Below are 21,299 nucleotides of genomic sequence, written 5' to 3' on the forward strand. Positions count from 1 at the left end.
TATATATATATGTATATATTTAAAATTATATATAATCTTTTCTGTCTGCTTTGCCTATTGCTGGCAGTGTGAGCTGACTTGGAGCAGTCTCTTCTGAGGTACCATGAGGAAAAGCCCAAACGAGCTACTATACACGGCCGCCCTCTTAGCACTGGTACTGAATGTGCTGATGCTGATGGACTTTGCCTTCCACGTGCGAGTGGGTGTGGGTATGGATGTCCGTGTAAATCTTTGGGTACATTTTGGATGCCATAGCTGGGGCGAGTGCAGGCCCTTGGGACAGCAAATGCTGCTGCTGGGCAACATATTCCTCATAGTTTATGGAGGAGATGCAGTCTTTGTCAGGGACCTGGGAGACACAGATCCTGTCCCGGGGCTGCGGCCGGTGCACTGGGGCAGCGGCTGGAGGGGAGCAGGGTTTCTTCTTGGTCTGGCAAAGCCACAAGAGGATAGTCCCAAAGATGAAGACAGCTCCAGCAGGGATGCCAATGATCACGGGCCAGGGCAGGCTGCTAGCTGAGGAAGGGGTTACAGGTGCACTCGGAGGCTTGGGATCTGGACATGACGGCAGAAGAGAGACAGAAAGAGTTAATTAAATGCAGGCAAAGTGGATTCAAAACAGATGTCACACTTGGGCTGGCTTTTGTACAGGCTGTCTGGCAGCCCTGCCAGACCAAGTAACAAGGGAGAAATCAAGCCAGCACATGATGTTTGGTAAATGCTTTGCTTCTCAGTGCTCCTGGAAGGAGGGGAGGGGAGCCATTGGGGGATTTTTTAACTTTCTTATCCAAGCCTTAATGGATGCACTAGAGCCAGCCCAAGAGAGTTTTCTAACACCCTTGTTCTGTGATGGAGTCGGCTTCGCTGCTCAGACTGGAGGACACAACACAGAACGTGTCAGTAATACCTCCATGTCAGCAGCCCAGGAGGCACGATCGGGTTGCGCAGTCGCGGCATGTTGCCCACTCATCTCTGCCAGGTGTAGCTGTGTCTGCGTGGGCTTTAGACACCCTCTAGTATGCCTTTCGAGCGATACTGGAGATACTCAGCAATGCTCTGCCATGGCAGGCAGCATGAATATGGTGGTTTGGAGGTGTTAAGTCTTGGGTTTCTTGTGTGGCTGGGAGGAAGGCTCAAGGATGTGAAAAAACGTAGGTGAGCTGGTGTCTCCTCCTTGATGCCCAAGCCATGGAGAACTGAAAGTTCACATGTCACTGAAGTGTGCATCCAACTCCCTATGCCAAATGGGCTCTACCTCCACCAGTCTCTTTGGAGCTGCTGTTGGCTTTCCAGGAGCAGCAAATTCAGCTACCGGAGGAGTTAAGATGCTTCAGAGAGCATCTTTCACACCTACCTCCTCCTTCTTCTCTCTGCTGTTGGCAGACTACATCCTTGGGTATCCACTCCAGTTTCTCCACCTGATCTCTTGATTTATAGACTCAAAAGGAGTCCTGGGGTAGGTTCCTAGTTATCAGAATCTCTATCTAGATAGCTACCAGCTTGGATTTACAAAGCCCTGAAAAATACCTAGACACAGAATTCAGCTTGCAGGGAAACACTCAAGAAACTTTGAGAACCACAGGACATCCAAATTGCCCAATATGTTATATTCAAACATATAACAGTTAACTTCCAAGCCAAACTTTTTAAAGACACTAAAAGTCTTCTCGTCTCCTTGACAAATAATCCTATGGCTAGTTTGAAATATTAAATAGATACTATGTGGTCTCTTTGAAGTCAAAAGGACCTATATTGTTGACCTCAATAGACAAAACTTCAATTTACCGGCACTTGAAATTACAGAATAATTAAGGCTGGAAGGGGAGTATGGAGGTCATCTTGTCCAGCCTCCTGCTCAGAGCAAGACAGGATCAGAGAACTGACCCATCAGCTGACCACAAAAACAACAGTCTTCATATTGGTTGGCACAAATTTTCTGCTGGGCTGAAACAAAAGTGTTTTGATATTCATCCATGCTGCTCTTCAGAGCTGTCCATGTCAAATCTGAGAGATTTACATGCAAAATGGTGTTTTTCTAACTCATGGCCTTGCAACCACATCTTTGCCTCTGAGGGCAAGATGGGTTCTCCTTCTCTGTCATTGCCAATAACAACAGGCCTGCAGGGTTTGATTCTGGTATGAGGTCTCATTATAGTCCCATTTAAACCAATGGAAAGTCTTCCACTGATTTCAGTGGGTGCTGGATCAGACTCTCATAGTTGAGAAACTCCCAGGGGCTTTGAGTTGTATCCCACCCACGCAGCCCTTTCCTTGGGACTGACAGGCTTTCTAGCTGGAGTTTAGTCCTAAATCTAAGTGATGCAGAAGAAGACGCCAAGACCATCCTCTTACTTGGAAACTTGCTGTCAGTACCTAAATTCAAGCTAGTGACTCTTGATGGCTGCTGAGATGCAGAGCTTTGGCAATTAGTGAGCAGAAGCAGCCATGCTGCCTTAGTTACAGGACTCATGAGTATTTCCCCACTGCCTACACAGAAAAACAGTCCTAACAGCCTGGGTGAGTTAATGAGTCTGCCTTTCACTGGTGTTTTGACTGGAGACACCCCATTAGACCTGGCAGCTAAAATGTTCTGATACGGGCTCCAGCTCCTGCACTCTGTGTTGGCCATGCGGTGGTGAAGGGAAGAAAAAGCAGTAAGATACTTTTTGGTTTTTTTTCACAAAAATCTTAAATCTGAAGCTGGATTCACACAGCAAGACGAGGCAGAAAGAAATGCCTTTTTCAATAAAAAATATTTATCAGGGAAGAACTGCACAGTCAGGAGGCAAAGGAATAAATGACAAAGCGAGGATAGTGTGTGCCTCAAACACACTCAGTATAGTTTCAGCTGGATGTGGTCACCAGCTTTGAGGCCTAGGGAGAGAAGGAAGTAGCTGCGAGTTTGGTACAAGGGTCTCCAGGGGATCATTGGGTAAGAAGTTAACTAATCAATCATTCTTTCTTTCACACCCTTTCTTTTCCTTTCCTTGTGATCAGGACAGTTTTTATTCTTCTCTTATTTTATGGGCCTGTGTCATTGTTTTGTTTTACCAGTAAAAGCAATATAAATAAGATCAAAAGAAACGAGAAGTGTAAAGGAGTGGGGTGGCAAACTGCTGCTGTTCAGTTCCTCTCTCACATCCTGCACCCTATCACTGAAGTGATGTAGTGTCTGCAACTGCAGTACCCTTTACCAGCTCCTCTTCCATACAGAGGCAGATCATTCATTTCACCCTGCTGGAATCATTATTCACCATGAAGGAAGAAAAGGAAACATCATCAAGACGATTTCAGCAGGCGCTTATTTTAATCGGGGTTGATTTTGTCCCTCATTCATTCCTATCAGAACTCAACTCAACTAGCCTAAATCAGCACAGCATCACAGAGGGCCATGAAGCACATTAGGTATCAGTAGTTGTATTAATAAATACCATAAAGAAGACTATTGGTTCTGCGGGGGCAAAAAAAAGGCATAACTCACCCGGCAGGACTGTGAGAAAGGCACTGCGAAAGCTGTAGCCCATGGTGTTTGCCCCTAGGCAAATGTACATCCCTGCATCCTCTTCCTTGGCTCGAGTAATCATCAGTTTGTTCAGGTAGGAACCATCGGGACGGGACCAGACCTCCCCCGTGGGCAGCACAACAAACTTCTGTCCCCCAACATCAATGGTCGAGTTGTACTTGCTCTCTGTGCCATACTCCACTCTCTTCAGCCACTGGATGACAGGTTTGACATCGCTGCGGACTTTGCACTGGAAGGATGTGGTCCCACCGTAGTCTACTGTCGTGTTGACAGGGTGCGTCCCTGTGAGGATGGGCTTGGACCTTGTCCTCTCTGCATAAAAACACAGGGAGCTCCATGAAAAAAAGGTGTTTGCCAATCTGCCAATGCAGAAGAGGGATGCAAAATAACTGTCTAGTCCAACTCTCTGCCCCAAGGCAGACTGAGATTTTTGCAAACCTCTCCAGATACAAATTTGTCTAGCCTCTGCCAAAACCTCTATTGGTAGATGCTCTCCGTCTCTCCAGACAACTCCTCCACTGTCTCTAGGCTTAGCAAGTCTTTCTCATGCTCAACCTTAGTCTTCCTGTTTCTAACATGGAAGTTACTCTATCTGCATCAGACCTGGAGAAGAGTTTGCTCTCCCTCTTAGCCCTTACAGTTTGAAAGACTTTCTTCAGCCCTCTCTTCTGTACACTGAACAACCCTTCTAACTCCTAAGAAAACATGGTCCTAAGAATCTCCTACAGAATTTTTTTTCTGTCTTCGCTGAGTTTCCACTCCCTCAGGTCACTTGTGAAGCATTTATATTTGGGTACCCAGTTTGTGGTGGTATTACCCAATACCACACAAGTCAGACCTGGCCTTTCTGCTCCTTGGCAAGTATTCTAAGCCCAGTCTGGACTGATGAATTTTCCCATTCCCATAGCTGCAGCTATGAGATGACAAAAGGGGCCATCCTTCCTTGTACTTCCACTTATTCCCATGTCTCAGGGACCATACCTCAGAATAATGGAATATTAATGATGTACCTTGACCTACAGAGTCAGAGACTGCAGAGACTGCCAGAAAGGCCAAAACCCATTTCAGGATTAAATTTGGGCAATAGTACAGGTCTGAACACAAACAAAGTGCATTATTTCACTGTAAATGTTCATTCGATATTGACCCTGATGATGTCATATCAATGTTTATAAATATCTGAAGGGTAAGTGTAAAGAAGAGGAAGCCAGGCTTTTTTCACTGGCTCCCAGGCAACGGGCACAAAGTGAAACACAGGAGATTCCCTCTGAATATCAGGAAACACTTTTTGACTGTGAGGGTGCCTGATCACTGGCACAGGCTGCCCAGAGAGATTGTGGCATCTCCATCTTTGGTGATATTCAAAAGCTGTCTGTAAACGGTCCTGAGCAACCGGATCTAGGTGACCCTGCTTGAGCAGGGGAGTTGGACAAGATGACTTCCACAAGTCCCTTCCACCCTCAGCTACTCTGTGATGTTGTATCTCTTACCACCATGTCTGGTAGGGTATAATTCACAGGTGAATATGACGGAACATTATGTATTCTCAGACACAACCTTCGTTTTTTACCAGATTATTTACAAGTACGTATCTTTTGAACTGTTGTGGCTACCCCCAGTCTGGGGACAGTGAGGGGTGGGGTAAGACATATTCCTTCTCACTTTGGTCTTCCCAAATGTCCCCTAAGGGGAAAAAAATAATGAAGTATGGAAAAATGCCCCTTGTTTCATGGACTAATGGCAGGCTGTGGATATTTTGTCTGGGATTCCTTCACGAGATATCTACCATCTCTGCTGCTGGGCCTGGTAGCTGCCCAAGGGGACCAAACTCTATTGGAGGCTATCCCATGCCATGTCATCCACTGCTGGGGGAGCTGAGACCACAGGCATTGCCAGTGAGGAAGATATTCACTTAATCCTCACCTCCCTGCTTTTATTATTTCTTTCTTCAGTCTCATCATCCCCACACTCACTATGAAGCAATTATTTATTGACAAAGAACTCAGAAGGTTTTTGCTTTTCTAGCCTGAAACAAAATCTTTCCATTCTCCCAAAATTTTTTGCCTCAAGGTTCAGCTGATGAAGGAAACAAGATGGTGGGAAAGAAAATCAAACACAAGAAGTTCACAAGACCATCCTTTCCAGCATGATCCTAAGCATCAGGTTCTGTCAACACCACATAAAGTCAAAGGAAAATATATCCCTCATTCTGAGGAATGTTTAGATTTTTTTTTTTAGTGCTAGCATCAGAGAAATCAGTCACAGTTTCCAGACCAGGAGGTACTGCAAACCTCTATCCTAGGCACAGAAAGAAATTATGGTATCACAGTGGGTGGTAACTGCTGGCAATCATCAACCACTTTTGATGGCAAACAGTTAGGTTGAGCATGTAACAAAACAGCTCCAACCAGCACTGATTTGGGGTGAGAGGAAGGAACAATGGACCCTCTTTCAGAAACTCAGGATACTTTCAATAATGAGGTCTCTGAAGACGTGCTTGGGAAACAAAAATACCAGTGGTCTCTATAGGCTTTGCCTTGGGACTACGAGGGGGAATCACAGCTGGGGAGACTGAGACTCAGATAAGCAGGACTTAGGAGTAGAGGCTCAAGGGAAGAAAAAAAAAAAGGAGGAAATTGAATAAAACCTGTAATGCTCCACAGAATGATGTTAAAAATAGAAAGCTGTCTGAAAACTGCTTAATGCCCTTATCTCCTTGACTCTGGTTCCAGCTTTGGTTACTGTTTTCACTCCTAGCCAGCAAAAGCTAATGAAAACAAAGGTTACATACATCTTTAAGTTGATAAAAACCAAGATAAACAGGGACACAGAAAGGGGTTTGTTCCTGGTGCTGTCTGGTTTTGATGAAGTGAAAATGCCACAGCTGCCATTAGGATGGGGCTTGATTCATTTCCCTGTCTCTGCTCCTGGTTTTAGTGTAAACACATGTTTTTACTGTCTCCACACAGCTGCATCTTTATCAATTCCAGATGTCCAGCAGGTTTGTGCCTTCAGAGCCCAACAGAGCTCCCCACATGTGCTTTTAATTCCTGTGACTCTAGAGAAAGGACTTATCAGAGAACAGATCTTTACCTTTAAGAACAATCTTTCACACTGGGATAAACTTTCTCATCATGCTAAAATGTATGCACAGACAGACAAACAACATGCTTTCCATGTGGCTGGAAATAGCCCTCAATGCCCCTACCCTTCATTAATGAAGGCTATTCAATCTTCCCTCCACTCAGCTCATCTTCGCTTGCTTGAGTTGGCTGCTCTGTAATCATTTCCATGACATCTTATGATGATGTCATACACAAAGCACAATGATTTAAGAGTAAGAGCTCTTTTCTGGTAGACTTAGGTAGGATTTGAGTATAATTATCTTCAGTAATAATAGGGGAAACAGGAGATTAGAGACCAAAAAAGAATAGATGCATAGTAAGAAGAGCAATTTACCCCACCACAATGCAGGGTAATCCCCCATGGCTCCATCTCCTAAGGGTTGAATCTTTAAAGCTATGTAGGTATCTAAAGATACAGACAGGGCCCTACTGGGGTTTCTTTGGTTCTTTTTTGTATCTTATTTGTACCAACCTGAACCCTCAGATGGCCAGATGTTTTTTTTAAATTCTGGCCATAAAGCCTCGTGTGGCTAATCACTCTAGTCATAAGATTTCTGCTAATTCCCTTGGGAGGCTTTGCTAATGAAGTAGACTTCCTATTACAGCTATCTAGACTAAATTTTCAATTGATTGGTCTCACCCTATTACTTCTCTGCGGAAGTAATCTGGGCCATCCTAAATATTCCCATCCCTCCTCTATGGTACATGAAAAGACTTTTTCAGTTAGTTCTCAGCCTGTCCTTGAATTGACTCTGTTGGTAGTGTAACATTGAACTGAGCAATGGTGAACTTTTACCGCGCAGGTACGCTTGAGATGCCTATTTCCCAAGTCTCTCTCCTCATTTCATCTACTAAATTGTATTGTTGCTACTTTGTCTTGTCCAGGTATTAGGTTTATATTAGAGTTTCAGTGATGTTTTCTCTGTCTGCTTATGTTTTTAACACTTCCCCATTTCTGTGTCCAACTACCGGCACTGCACACTTGCCATCATGTTCTCTTTACTCAGCCAGCCCCCTTCTCAGAGCTCCCTCCCTGTTTTTCCCCCGCAGAGACTGCACTTACGGATTACTTCAACTTTGTATGTGGCATTGATTTCTCCAACTTTGTTAAACACTCGGCAGGTGTATTTCCCACTATCCTCTGGCTTCAGATTCTTCAGGTTCAACGTCCACTTCTTCTTCTTGTTCTCCCCAATCTCTTGGGGTGTGAGGGGTTTATTGTCCTTTAGCCACGTGATGTCAGGCCGTGGGTTCCCGCTGGCCACGCACTTCAGGCGGATGGAGCTGCCGACAGGACGGGCGATCACTCTCCGTCTCATCTTGGCAGGCTGTGTGAACCTGGGCCGGGCTGCAAAAGGCATGAAAAATTTACCGTGGTGAGCAAAGGGCATGCAAAGAAGGATACCGCTGTCAAGTGTTATGGCCAAATTTGCTTGAGAGGGACCCGCAGCCCCATACATACCAGTGTATCACTCTCATATCAGCTCAAACTGATTTCCTTTGAAAGGAGACACCATCCAGCCTGATGCATTTGAATGTCTATTGGACTGCTGCGGCCACCGCATTAACCTTCTGCATAGCATAACCCTGGAATTTCTCAGTGTCTGTAAGGCAACTGCATCAGACCATCTCACAAAATAATACCAAAATCATGCCATTGTAGCTGAAGGCATAATGCGGCCCCATAATCACATTATAATTGTTACCATATTCCTTGCCACAAATGCAAGCCCTTAGCCAAGACCAAAGAAAAAAAATTCAGATTCCCATCAGGCTGACCATTTTCTCAATCTTTTGCTAGTTATTTGAAGCTTCATTTTCCAAGATGTTTTGCCCCTTGGTTCTCACTGGCTTTAATAGGACTTAAGAAGAATCAACATGTAGGAAAGTCTTAGAAGTGTGCCAGACTTTTGTACATTGATCTGAACTGAAATGTATGTGATTTATTCAACATGAATTTATGAAGCATTCATGTTGAAAGGCTCAAAGAAGAAGACAAACAAATGGAAAGACACAATAAAAAAAGAAAAAAAGAGTTTTTTATTAGAAGATAACCCATGCCAGTCCACCCAAAAAATGGAGAAGCTGAAGCTACAGCTTCTGGTAGACAGAATCACGGGTTAAAATAGCCACCTTGTCTTAGCAAGAAAATCATTGGTATTTCTAATGACAGCAACAAGAACAGTAGAGAAGTGCAAGGTCCTCACCTGGAAAAACCTGAAACTTATACCCTCAACTGCACCTGACTTTAATTGAGATTATGTGAGAATTCCAAGGGAAACGAGATGGCACTTTTACACCCTAATAGCATTACTGACATTGCAAAAAGTTTTCCTGTAAAGTCATGAGTTGGTCTAACTAATCAATAGAAAGAAAAAGATCTTTACAAAACCTTTTAAAACAGTTGAAACAATAGAACATACCTGTTCTATGGCAACAGCTTGTCTAATAGCATCCTGTAATGATGAATTCAAGAGAAATTAGAAATTTCTCACGGTTGCTTTAATTGTGCAATGCCACTCCAGTGACATTTCTAACTGCAGTGTTCTGCTGAGATTAACACCACTTCTGACTCCCACCTGGCACTCTTCCCCTGTATCCAAAATACTCCTGCCAAATTTGCCTATCTTCTTTTTTAATTTTGGCAAAGCCAGTTTCTCCTCCAAGCCCATTAGCAATTCCACAACAGATTTCTCCCCCTGCTTCTGAGCCTTATTTCTTGCTTACTATGATCTTATTCTTCAGCCCCAAAGGGAAGTCACCTTGAATTTTTGCTTTCCCCTGGTAAATCCTCCCTGATCTTTCCATTGGGAAATAAGAGAAATGAGTGGCCTTCTCTGTGGCACACTGGGTTGAATTATGCCTATCGGCCACTGGCCTCCAGCAATGACAACTGGAAAACCACCAGCTCAGTAGCACATAACACACCAAAATAAGCTGAGAACGTTGTGCTGCAGGTACCAGGGAAGTTACCAACTAGAGAGCTGAGGGCCAGAAGCTGTGATGTGCATTACACCAGAGCTTTGCTGGATGAAGGAAACTGGTTTGCAGATTCCTCTCTCCAAGCACTGGGAAATGGCAGCCATTGCCCTCTAAGGTCTGTGAACATACCCTTTAGTCCTCACCCCTGTGCAGGTCTGCCCACCATCCCTCCCTCTCGGAAGAAGACACCCTTTGGCATACCCCACTGAAGAGTCCCTTTCTGTAGAAAATCCGGGCCCCCTTGGCAGTCATTTTGGGTCCCTGCCATTTCATGTTATTTCAAACTCTTGCTCAGAAATGCTTTACTCTCCATACTGAGGCTTTCATGTGTAATCTAATGAACGGGAGCAACTCCAGCACTGAAAGTCCTTGTCGTGACAGCTGAGCAGCAAGTGTGACATACTAACCCACTCCACAGGTTGTGGTACATAAACTGGGGGTCTGCTGCAAGAGGAGGCCCACTCCCAGCAAAAACAATCACCCTCCCAGAGAGACAATTAACCCTGTCAGAGCTGCATGATGTGAGCAGTGACATGCTGAAGTTTAAGTTTCAGCTGAGGGAGACATGATGATAAGGGCTGTCGTTGTGGAAATTGAGTAAATGTCTGCAAGGTGCATGGAGAGGTTAAGAATCAGCCATGAAATGGGTCTAAACAGTTATCCTCTAATATGGCAGTAATTTACTGCAAGATCAGGAGCTGCAGGTCCATGTAGGGGTAGATCCTCACCAGATGGGATTCCTGGGCTGGGACTATAATATCAAAGAGCAGACTGGAGGCAGGACAGTCATGCTGCCCACGCAGAGTGAAGAGTCAAGTGAGTGACTCGAGGCTCTCACCTCTCCTTACCTCTTCCCTGCTTCCACAGCAGTATGTTAGAAGGTCTTGGTGGTGTCCCTGCTCAGCAAGGGCATTGTACGACAGAACCTCTCTTCCACCCCAAAAATCAGGTCTATAACATTTCTGGTTTTCCTCCCACTGTGACTCCCATGAATCTGTCTGGAATTTTGCATTCACTCCTCGTACACTGTTGCCCAGACACATACCAAACTACAGGTAAAGCTAAATTTCTACGGCTCTTTCTGTCTGTCTTTCTTCGTCTGCTTAAAGAGGGTTAAGTGATTATGTAGTCTCAAAAGCTACTCCAGGCCGTGTGCAATATGCTGAAACCAGATCCCATTTACACAGTCCCGAATGTTTCCCTGACAAAGGCCTGAATTGGACAAGTTTAGAAAAGGCAGTTAACAAAAAAGGAGAGAGAGACACACACAAGAGAGAAAAAGAGATGCAGCAAGCACAAAGGAGAAAAAGGGAGAAACAGCAGTGTGAGAGGCAGAAAAACTCTCTTTTGAGTTGGTGCTGGTAAATGTACCCCGATCTGTACCATTTACAGAAGTTTTGCTTGTTGGAGTGCCAGCAGAGGCCATTACAAAGTGCCTCTGTATTATTTATACTTCACATGCTTGTTCTCCTCCACATCACTTGGCGTTTGCTTCACAAACATGAACCGCACATTTCTACAGTATAAATTATACCCCACACAAAAGCAAGGGAAAAGACAAGCGGATGGGAAATAGTGTTGTGTACGGGTTCCTTGCTGACATGCTGTTCACCATGAAGGTTTATTCAAACTAATGAAAATTAAATCAAACAGAAGGCTGTCAGCACAAAGACCTGGGAAGGAATGCAGCAGTCTCCTTTCCCTTGAGAGGGACACCTTGAGATGCATAGATTAGTCCCAGAGGCTCCTGTCAGACACCACTCACACAAAGTGAGGTGGTTAGCTAAAACATGTTGTCTGCTATGATACACCACAATTACCTCCACATAGTTATGGTCAGTATCTTCAAGGTTTCATAACAGTTATACAAAAAATTGTCATGATACAACTAAGTATTGAACTCCTTTCAAGTCACAGAATCATAGAATCTTTTAGGCTGGAAAAGGCCTTTGATCATCAAGTTCAACTATTAACCTAACACTGCCAAATCTGCCACTTAACCATGCACTTAAGTACCTCGTCCATACATCTTTTAAACACCTTCAGGGATGGTGACTCCACCAACTCTCCAAGCAGCCCATTCCAATGCCTGACAGTCCTTTCAGGGAAGAAATTTTTCCTGATTTCCAATCTAAACCTTCCCTGGCACAGCTTGAGGCCATTTCCTCTTGTCCTATCACTTGTCACTTGGGAGAAGAAACCAACCCCCACCTCTCTGCACCCTCCTTTCAGGTAGTTGTAGAGAGCCATAAGGTCTCCCCTCAGCCTCCTCTTCTCCAGGCTGAACACCCCCAGCTCCCTCAGCTGCTCCTCACAGGACTTGTGCTCCAGACCCTTCCCCAGCTCCGTTGCCCTTCTCTGGACACGCTCCAGCACCTCAGTGTCTTTACTGCAGTGAGGGGCCCAAAACTGAACCCAGGATTCGAGGTGCAGCCTCACCAGTGCCCCCAGCACAGGGGGACAATCCCTGCCCCTGGTCCTGCTGGCCACACTGTTCCTGATGCAGGCCAGGATGCCGGGGGCCTTCTTGCCCACGTGGGCACACTGCTGGCTCATAGCCAGTCGACCAACACCCCCAGGTCCTTTTCTGCCGGGCAGCTTTCCAGGGGGTTGTTGTGATTTGAGTGCAGACCCCAACATTATGCCTTGTTGAACCTCATACAGTTGGCCTCAGCCCTTCAGTCCAGTTCCTTAATCCTGATAGGGGCAGGACCCCTCCCCAGTGATACCACTCCATAGTGGTAGCTGGAAAGCAACGTGGAGTTTTTTTCCACGATGCTTCTCCTCTCTCACTTCTCTAAGGCTCAAGACTCTGCAAACACAAGCTGCTCCCTCACCCATTATCCTCCAGAGACCTTAGACACACCTACACTGATGGTCCCTGCACACCAGCTCACACCAGGACTTTGCTGGGGAATACGGCTGGATGGAAAGGGCTTGGGGGTGTGTGTGGCCTACTCCAGCCTTTTCCCTGCTTGCGCAGATGAGACAGGAATAAGGGAAAGGGGAAAAAGCAGAGGTGCAGGAACACTCTGTAGCACAAAGAAGGACTGGGCCAGGGCAGCTATGAGATTACTCCCTGGCTACAAACATGGTACAAAGCCATCTCTCTATTATGAAATTTAAAGGAGGGATGTACTGCAAAGAGCAAAATGGAAATGTTGTGCTTCATCCCTCAAGGTCATAAACTCACATTGCAATCTTGTCAGTAATAGCCAAAAGCTGTTTGGTGTCAGCCTGACAACTTATTATCCTTCAAGGAGTGCTTGGACAGAACTTTGGACCTGCAAGTCTTGCTGTGATTGAGAACCAGCTCCAAGTAAGATTTTAGAAGTTCCCTGAAGTTCTGCAACAGCATCAGGACAGTAGAGGACTTGAAGTTGTTCATGCAGGTGTCTAAAAGAGAGGGTAATTTTTAAAAATACTCAGCTTTGGCCTAATGTTAATTCTCCTGAAGTGAAGTCAGACCTCCCATTTGCCCTCAGTGGGAGCAATGTTATGTTGGCACTGAAGGCTTTTGGAAATATTGCTGTAAAAGTCAATATGCCTTTTATAGAGAGTCTATGAAAGCTATAATAGCTGCACATGCAAAAGAAAGTCATTGCCCAGAAAAACAAATACAAGGGAGAACCGTGCTGTGGTATATGGCAGGGGGCCCTAGAGCAGACCACGGCCTGCATTTTGGAGAAAGACCCTTGGATGGGATCCATTCACACCAACATGTTCAGCTGACACTCTGTTTATTATTTGACCATCTGTAGGGAGAACTCACTCCAATCACTCTGCTTTTCCTTTCCTTCAGCAGCTAAGAAATGTGCCACATGAACAGTGCTGAACCAAGAACCAAGGAAAAAACAAACACTGCTCCTTACCCCATTGCTTCCCAGAATGATCTTCATATTCTCCATTGGAGCCTTCAGGTACCTGACTGTCCTTTCCTGAGCTGGCATCATCTGCAAAGGAAAGGAAAGGGAAGATGTTAAGAAGGTCTGTTGCATTACAGCACAACAGTAACAAGAATTTGCATTTCCTCCCGGAGGCACCATTCAGCTGAAACACACTCAACATACATTTGGCATCCACCTCCTGGCACTTACAGCCTGGCCAGTTTAGTGAACAATTTAGTTTGCTTCTTTATGAGCTTTTCGGCAGGCTACCAAAGCAATGAGAGATTAATCAATGTTTCCATTAATAGCTGACAAAAGCTTCTTTGTTTATGTTACAGGTTGCTGTTCCCTAGGAGGAGCTGATCTGTTGGACCTTCTATGCAAATAATGGTCTAAATCAAAATTAAAGCTAATTAAATCTAGGAGGTGGGGGAAGACTTACATGACCAGTCACACAGCACAAGCAGTGGCATTAGGGCCACTAATTCCCCTTCCAGCTTCCATACAAAATCAGGAAAGCAAGCAAGGTCTGGGGTGAAATGAGCCCTCAAGGGATACTGAGTGCAAAGCTATGGCTGGAGAAAGCAACACTGAATTGAAAAGCTGTTTGTGGTTTTTTGTATTTCTTTTAATTAAGACCACCCATCCACTTGTATCGACAGCACCCCACTTCGTCCCTTATCACTCTAGCTCCCTATACCACCACCACAGAGCAGCACTGAGGTCTCAGTTCTGTACTCTGTACTGCTAGGAGAAACAGAAATCACGCAAAGGTAAACCCACCCCTCCCACCCCCCATATCTCCAGCAGTCCCCACCTCAAATTGCTGCTGTGATACAGCCACCTACAAGGTCTCCACCAGGGCTGAGGGAGTAGGGGAGTGCCCTGAGCCTCTTTGTGCAACCTGGGCTGTGCTGGTAGCATCACACCTCTGCAGCGCCCAGATGTGAAGATTTTTCCTCCTCCAGTAACAGCCCAAGCTCTACTACTGCACAAGCGCTCAGCTCAGAGCATCCTCTCACAGAAGTGCATCAGTCTCAGGAGGTCCATCTGAGGGACTCAGGGCACCTATGGGTGATGGCACAGCAAAGTACAGCAATTCTAACATTACTTCTGTACCTACAGCTGATGCAGCCCCATACAGCAGCTGGATTTGAGGTGAAGATCTTAATCAAGAGCTACTCAGCTCCTAGCAAAACTACACGGAAGTGTGTGAAGTTTGATTTTCAGGGATGGGTCAGGTGAAGGCTGGGAAAAGTTCACCTCAAAAAGGAATGGCTCTGCAGTGGTGTAAAACACTAAAAATCAAGAGGAGTGGAAACACGTAACCTAAAGAAAGAATCCTTCTAAATGTCCAGTTCCTAAAACCCATATGCAAAGGGTCTCATGAGCAGAAGAAAGGAAATTTCTTGCTGTAATCTCTGCAGCAGAAAGGAAAAACTTAACATATGCATGAGCATGCCCCCCCAAATGTACAAACAGAAGAGCTGCTCTTTACAGTTGTTTTGTAAGTTAGGTTGTGCTTAAACAGTGCTTAGTGCCTAAACTTGTGTACAGCCTTTGTGGGACAAGAACATGTGCTTAACCCCATCCTCACCCCAGTTTCCACTATTTTGGAAAACCATTCTGTCTCTTCAGCATGGAGCATTTTATGCCGACACATGGTCCAGTCTTGTTTGCCCTTATCCCTTAAGTAAAGAGGCTGCAATGCCATATGGGTTTGTCCCCCCTCACCCCTGACATATTTTTTCTCTTCTCCTTGTTGTTACTTCGGCACAGTTTCCCCCGGAGGTATGTGCAGCTGTCACTTCGAGGAGAAAAGAAAACTTTCAGGGCAGCAGCATGCCATGCTCTTACTTTGGCAGCTCACTCCAGCCAACTGCCCCTTCCCACCTCCCACCACTGGAAACCCAGAGGCTTTCCTGGGGGCTCCAGCCAGCTCCCAGACCAAGCCCGGGGGGAAGCAGCATGAAATGCAGTCAGTCTCAGGAAACACCAACTCTTGCTCAGTGCCGTGAGTACAAACGTACCATCCAGGCTCTGCTGAGGCTGGCCCACAGCCTGTGTTACGGAGGAGGCGAGTAGCCCATGCGCTGCGTTCTGCAAATATATTTTTACAACCTTGGCAAACTGAATGCAGGGAATACAAATATATCCTTTATATATGGTGGCTTCCATAGGACAGATTGTCTCCTTTCAGTCAAAATACTGAATCGATTATCTTCTGGCACTTGTACAATTTTTCACATAAATATCAGTAGTGCTACGAATGAAATCTTGGATGCTCTCTGACAGAGAACTTAGTAAGCGCCTTAGCACAATTAGAAAAATGTATTGGGTAATGAAGAAGAAAGAAAAACTGTGGTCAGAGAAGGAGGATTCCTGCCCATTGTTAACTGCCGAATATCTTAAAAGTGGTTAAGACATTTAAGTGGCGATGTTCTGTCAATTGTATCTTAATCCTGCTCAGCTTGATGTACAAAGAGCAGTATATCCTCCCTTGCCTCCTGCCTCATGTTACAGTATGTCAGCCCATGTGCGCTCCTCCTGCCTACACACAAGGACTGACTGGCGTTCTCAACACCTCTTGACACACTGCCAAGCTTTTGATGTAAGTAAAATTGCTCTGAATCTGTTTGATCTTTTGAAGACGTTTCTTTGGTTGTTATCCTGCCAAATCGCAAACTTGCGGAGTAACCCACCAAACCCAGAAAAAATCATTTTGGGGGGGAATAGATCAGGGTAACTAATGCCACCGTGCTGAGATTAGGCAACAGATAATTTGGCGAGGGAGCGAGATTGAAATAAATAACTGCACGCATTTAGGCATGTTGGTTTAGATCCATTGGAACTTGTTTCACATTTGTTTGGAATGTAGTAACGTTAACAACAGTACATAGCAGAAAGCTCGAGGGGAAAAATGTCATAAACATGGACCCTCATGTAGAGCAGAACTACCCCTTCCCATCTCCAGAGCTGCACACCGGGTGAGGGTGTTACAGCAGTCTCCCTTCCAGCTGCAGTATGCCCTGCACTGGGCTCCCACCTTCAGCAGGACTTGAGAACTGTACGAAAAAAGCTGATTCATGAGATCCAGAAATCGGTTGAACCTCATTTTGTGAAGATTCCCTGAAACACAGGAATCTCCAGTCAAACTTCACAGTGTGAGTAAGGCAACAGAATAGCCAGTGATTCAACAATAAAGCATTAACCTGGGATGTGAGTGACCCAGTGTCAAGTCCCTCTTCTGCTGCATTCAGAGAGGGATTTGAACCTCCTTCCTTGCACCTTGGGTGAGTGCCTCAAACTCTGAACTGTAGTCTCCCAAAGCCAAAAAAGAGCTCTCGATTACATAAAGCGGAACAGCACTGTGGAGACAGGTATCTCGGGAACACCCTTAGGACCGAAGATGCATGTCTAATTCAGATATCACCAGGATTTTACTTCCACCTGCCTCATCCAAAGTTACTACAGCAGCTGCATGGAAAGCATCTGTTTGAAGTACAATCTTATTTACTTATTTGAAGAACCTTCTTATTTACTTCAATTTTAATATCAAGTGTTTTTCTAGGTTAGGAAACCGCTTCTGCAGTTTTTTCTAGACCCTGTGCTAGGAACAATGGATATCTCTCTGTACCACAAAAACTTTTTGGTCAGCCTGCTCACTCCTAGAGAGGGATCTATGGCACTGAAAGCAAAGCCAAATTTGCTGAAAGTTCTGGTTCAGCACCTAGTTCAGCCCAAAGCTGCCATCTGAAGTAAGATCTGAAAGGTCTGGTTAATACCGCCAGATCTGAAAACCTGCTGTTTGCATTTCATCCCAAGCTTTACAAATACAAATGTCCCAGCAATATTCTTATTAGACAGAGAGTGGACTTAAAAAACCGAGTCACATTCAGATATGTATGACCAGCATTTAAAGCGATGAGCTAGTAGCAGAAATCACATAAGCCTTAACTATATTCAAAAATGACCTAATAAGCCTACTGCTTACTGATGCTCTTGTCACCTCCCACAGAGGCAGGCAGGTCAGGGTGATAAGTACACACAAAAAATCAGCCTGCAGCCAAAGGGCAGCAGGGACCAGCACTGCCAGCCCTGCTGCCAGCAGATTACCGCAAGAGGCAGTGCTAAGAAGGATCGAGCTGCTGAAGTTTCCTACAAGCTCCCTTTTCTCTGACCTATATTGGAAGGTCATCCTGTACTGGACTTCTTGGACAGTATCACAGGCTTAGGAGAGCAGCCAGTTGGAAGACGAAGTGGAAAACCTGCCTTGAAAAATAATCACTGACTAATTTTATACCATGAGTATCTGAGGCTAAGAAAACATATACATGATTTAGGTGTCCTCAATGCACAATTTGGTTCCACGCTGATACAAAGCATGCTGGCTGGCTGAGAAACCTGAAATGGAAGGCTCCGATATCATGTCAGGTGATAGACTTGAAGACATGGGACAAACCCGTGTATCTCCTTCCCCTCCAAATGCCACACCTGGCCATATAAGATGGAGTCAGGATCAGCCCATTGCTCAGGAGCGTCATCCTGGGGGCGTGATCCCCAGCTGCTTTCTCACCATTGCGCCTCCCTTGCTTCAGGATCTCATTCCAAGCTGGCTTCTAGGTCTGAGATGCCATAGGTCTGTGGTGGGGAAGTGTGTGGTCAGTTCTGAAAGGGGCAGTCACAGTCTTATTTTTCCATGAGACTTGACACGTCTGAGTGTATGAAGCCCTGACATCATGGGCCAAATTTTCCTTTCTCTACACGTATTGCCTACCATGGCTCTTTTCGGTTTACTCCCTGTCGCAGAGCAGGCTGGATTTCTGTATGTAGCTCCCTCAATTGACAAAACACTTTGGAGATATGGGACAGCGTGCCACATAAGCAGGGTATAGTTACTCTTTATTACCATAGCAGAATTGTTCCTTTCCCTCTTATAAAGTCAAAACAAATGGAAAATTCTGCATAACAGTCAGGCTCTGAGAGAAATTGATGGGAAATATTCACAGACTGTTACCAAGCCAGGATCAAATTTTGTTTAGCCACAGACTCTCCATGAAGGCTTTGTGTTTTAGCTGAATGGGTACGACTGGTTTTCAGGCCAATACTACATGCTGAGCATCCATCCCCAAGTCAAAACAACCACCCAATTTTTAAAGCAAAAATCTAGCCATAGTATTTCTCTATGATTCACAAATTTGCTTTAATTTGTTATAATGCAAGGCCTGTCCCTGCTCGGACTTGATGGGACCAGCTTTGGAGTCTTTGATGTCAGAGGGCTTGAAAACCCCATTTCACAGATGAGCCAGCTTTGCATAAATAAACAAAATGACCCCTGAACTGGAGCCTGAGACCTGAGTACACTTCAAAGCACTTGGGGAGGGGATGGGGGGGCAACAGGGAATGAAGCGATCAGCATGCATCATTAAGGCAGCCCCTGCTCAATGCTGCCGCCAAACAAGGGGTGTAAATAAAAGGAGGGAGGCAAGTGAGGTGGGAGTGAAATGAGGGGGAAAGTGATGTAATCCAGTCAGGCTTGAACAATTATAATGAGGCCTTCTCCCATGGATGAATGAAAGAGATCTCTCTGAACTTCAGCTTTAAGAGCTGACTCTCGCAGATGCATCATATTTGTGCCCCAATGTCCTTCACTGCTGCAGACGTCTGGTGAGTGACAAAACACAAGTTGCTGTGGGAGGTGGGTCTTGAGCCTTCCTAAGAGGTAAATCAGAATTTGTTCTGCTGAGCTTAACCAGTAAAACTGAGGGGTAGGAATACACCACAAACTTAGACCAGGATAGGACTTACTTTTTCAGTAATCCTGATGGTGCAGTAGATAGAAGATGAGCAACACACATAAAAGTAAGTACAATCTGAAAAAGTATATCTCTGCAGTTTATCACATATAACTTCAGGATTTCCTATAATACTTGCTGGAATTTAAGGGGAAAAACAAGGGAAAGATCATTCTGTACTTTGTTTTAGGGAGTCTTCTGCTATCCCGACTGGTTCATCTGATGCCCAGATGAATGGTTCACAAGTATGTATGTGTCAGGCAGTGACAACTTTATCACTGGGTTTGTGGGGATTCAGGAACTTGCTTCCCTCAGATCTCCTTAATGTGGATTAACACTCCAGGTTTCACTAGAATTTCAGCTGATATTAACTCCCAATGGCCAGCAAAACACTTCCCAACCTACTGGCTGGTGCATGATCTCCATCTGAACGCTACCACTGCCAGCTGCTCATCTCGTGATATGTGGTGTGTTTCTGTAGGACCTAAAAGCAACTACTTGAGAATCTAATTTTTTGTTATTAAATAACATTTTTTTTAACATCTGTGATTGTAAAGAAGAACTCTACACAAATACACCCTAAAAGCTTGAGAAAAAAAAACACAAAAACCAAAAACACACTAATTTTTGAGATTTTGTGATTTTTCAGCTTGTTTTGTGGCTTTGTGAGGTCTGAATTAGGACTTCAGGACCCTTGGGGCTGGTGATCCATAGGTGAATCCCAAGGCTGATTTGAAATAATGAAAAAGATTAAGATGGAACATTTGCATCTTGACTAATTCTGAATTTTCTCCCATTATTGGAGAGAATAATCTCCTCTCCACACCTTCCTTTGTGACAGAGGCAGACAGGACAAAACTGCAAATAACTCATTTCACTAACACAAACCTGGTTTAAATCTTAGATACTATTTTGAATGTTTTTCATAGTTCCTCCATCAACCTTTCATCTCACACTCACCATTCCTTAACCTCCCTACTATATTAACAGTGTTGCCTACTGTATGAACTGTGCTGATGCTATGAAAAGACAGGAAATGTGTTTACAATTAATTTGGAAGGGCACAGTAAACGCAAAGGCATCAGGAATATTTGGAGGGAAGAAAAAAGATCTTATGGAGGAAACCCCTCTCCCTGGACCCAGCCAAACAAAACCCCTCAAAATGAAAAAGAATAAACCCACTCAGAGGAGCACATAGCCAAGTAACACTCTATTTTGCTCAAAAAAATAAAAGATTGCTGGCAGAGAATTTCCCTCTGTAATGGACACTGAAGACTTTACTGCCTTTGACTCCAGTTGGGCCAAAACCAACCAGAGATATTGTAATTGGAATTTCCTGAAAATAAAAATAAAAAATGTTTGTGTTAGTGGCTTATTTAGTATTTTCAGCTCTGGCTATTTTCATGAGAATTTCCATGCAAAAACTTTTCATGGATTTCACTTCAGCCCCAGCACTGGGAATCTCTCTGTAAGCAGGATGCTTTGCAAAAGAAAACTTTGCAGCCCACCTGCCTCCTGACACACCAAAGAGGCTCCACAGCCTACAGACCAAAGTGGCTGGAGCATGAAGAAACAAGACTTCTGTCCCTACCTAGATCAGGAACTCACATTTTTAAGTTATGACGATGTACAGGCCCATCCTTTTAACCTGTAGATGACAAAGCTCTTAATTGGTGGTTATTACTTCATCCCACAGCTCAACACACAGGTAAACATATATCAGAAGCAAAGAAACATATATCAAAGAAGACCCAGCTCCCTTCCACAGTAAGTAAGGAGGGACTATGGGGTAGCATAAACATACAAGAGACTTTTTTTTATGGGCTGGTACCAATCTAGCTCTAACAGCAGAGACAAACCAGTCCTACTTCTCTGGATGGTTTTAGCAACCCACAGAGAATCTAGCACTGTTGTGCATAAGCTGCTACCAGCACCTGAGATAACTCTTTTACCACCAATTCCTTATTTTTACTGCAACCTCTGCTTG

The 21,299-nt window shown here is 44.7% G+C and overlaps 1 protein-coding gene across 1 annotated transcript in view; it reads right to left on the minus strand.

Moving 5' to 3' along the window:
• Nucleotides 1–145: 145 nt before the first annotated feature.
• FGFRL1 (fibroblast growth factor receptor-like 1) overlaps nucleotides 146–21,299 on the minus strand; it is a gene marked incomplete at its 5' end in the record, with an annotated part of 171,833 nt that continues 150,679 nt past the window's right edge. Inside the window, 4 exons of the mRNA XM_010161052.1 lie at nucleotides 146–555; nucleotides 3,482–3,835; nucleotides 7,712–7,996; nucleotides 13,503–13,583. Coding sequence (XP_010159354.1) covers nucleotides 146–555; nucleotides 3,482–3,835; nucleotides 7,712–7,996; nucleotides 13,503–13,583 — 1,130 coding nt within the window. The remainder of the gene's footprint in view (nucleotides 556–3,481; nucleotides 3,836–7,711; nucleotides 7,997–13,502; nucleotides 13,584–21,299) is intronic.

The sequence above is a fragment of the Eurypyga helias genome, unplaced genomic scaffold (assembly GCF_000690775.1).
Source record: "Eurypyga helias isolate BGI_N326 unplaced genomic scaffold, ASM69077v1 scaffold5611, whole genome shotgun sequence".
In the NCBI taxonomy this organism is placed as follows: domain Eukaryota; kingdom Metazoa; phylum Chordata; class Aves; order Eurypygiformes; family Eurypygidae; genus Eurypyga; species Eurypyga helias.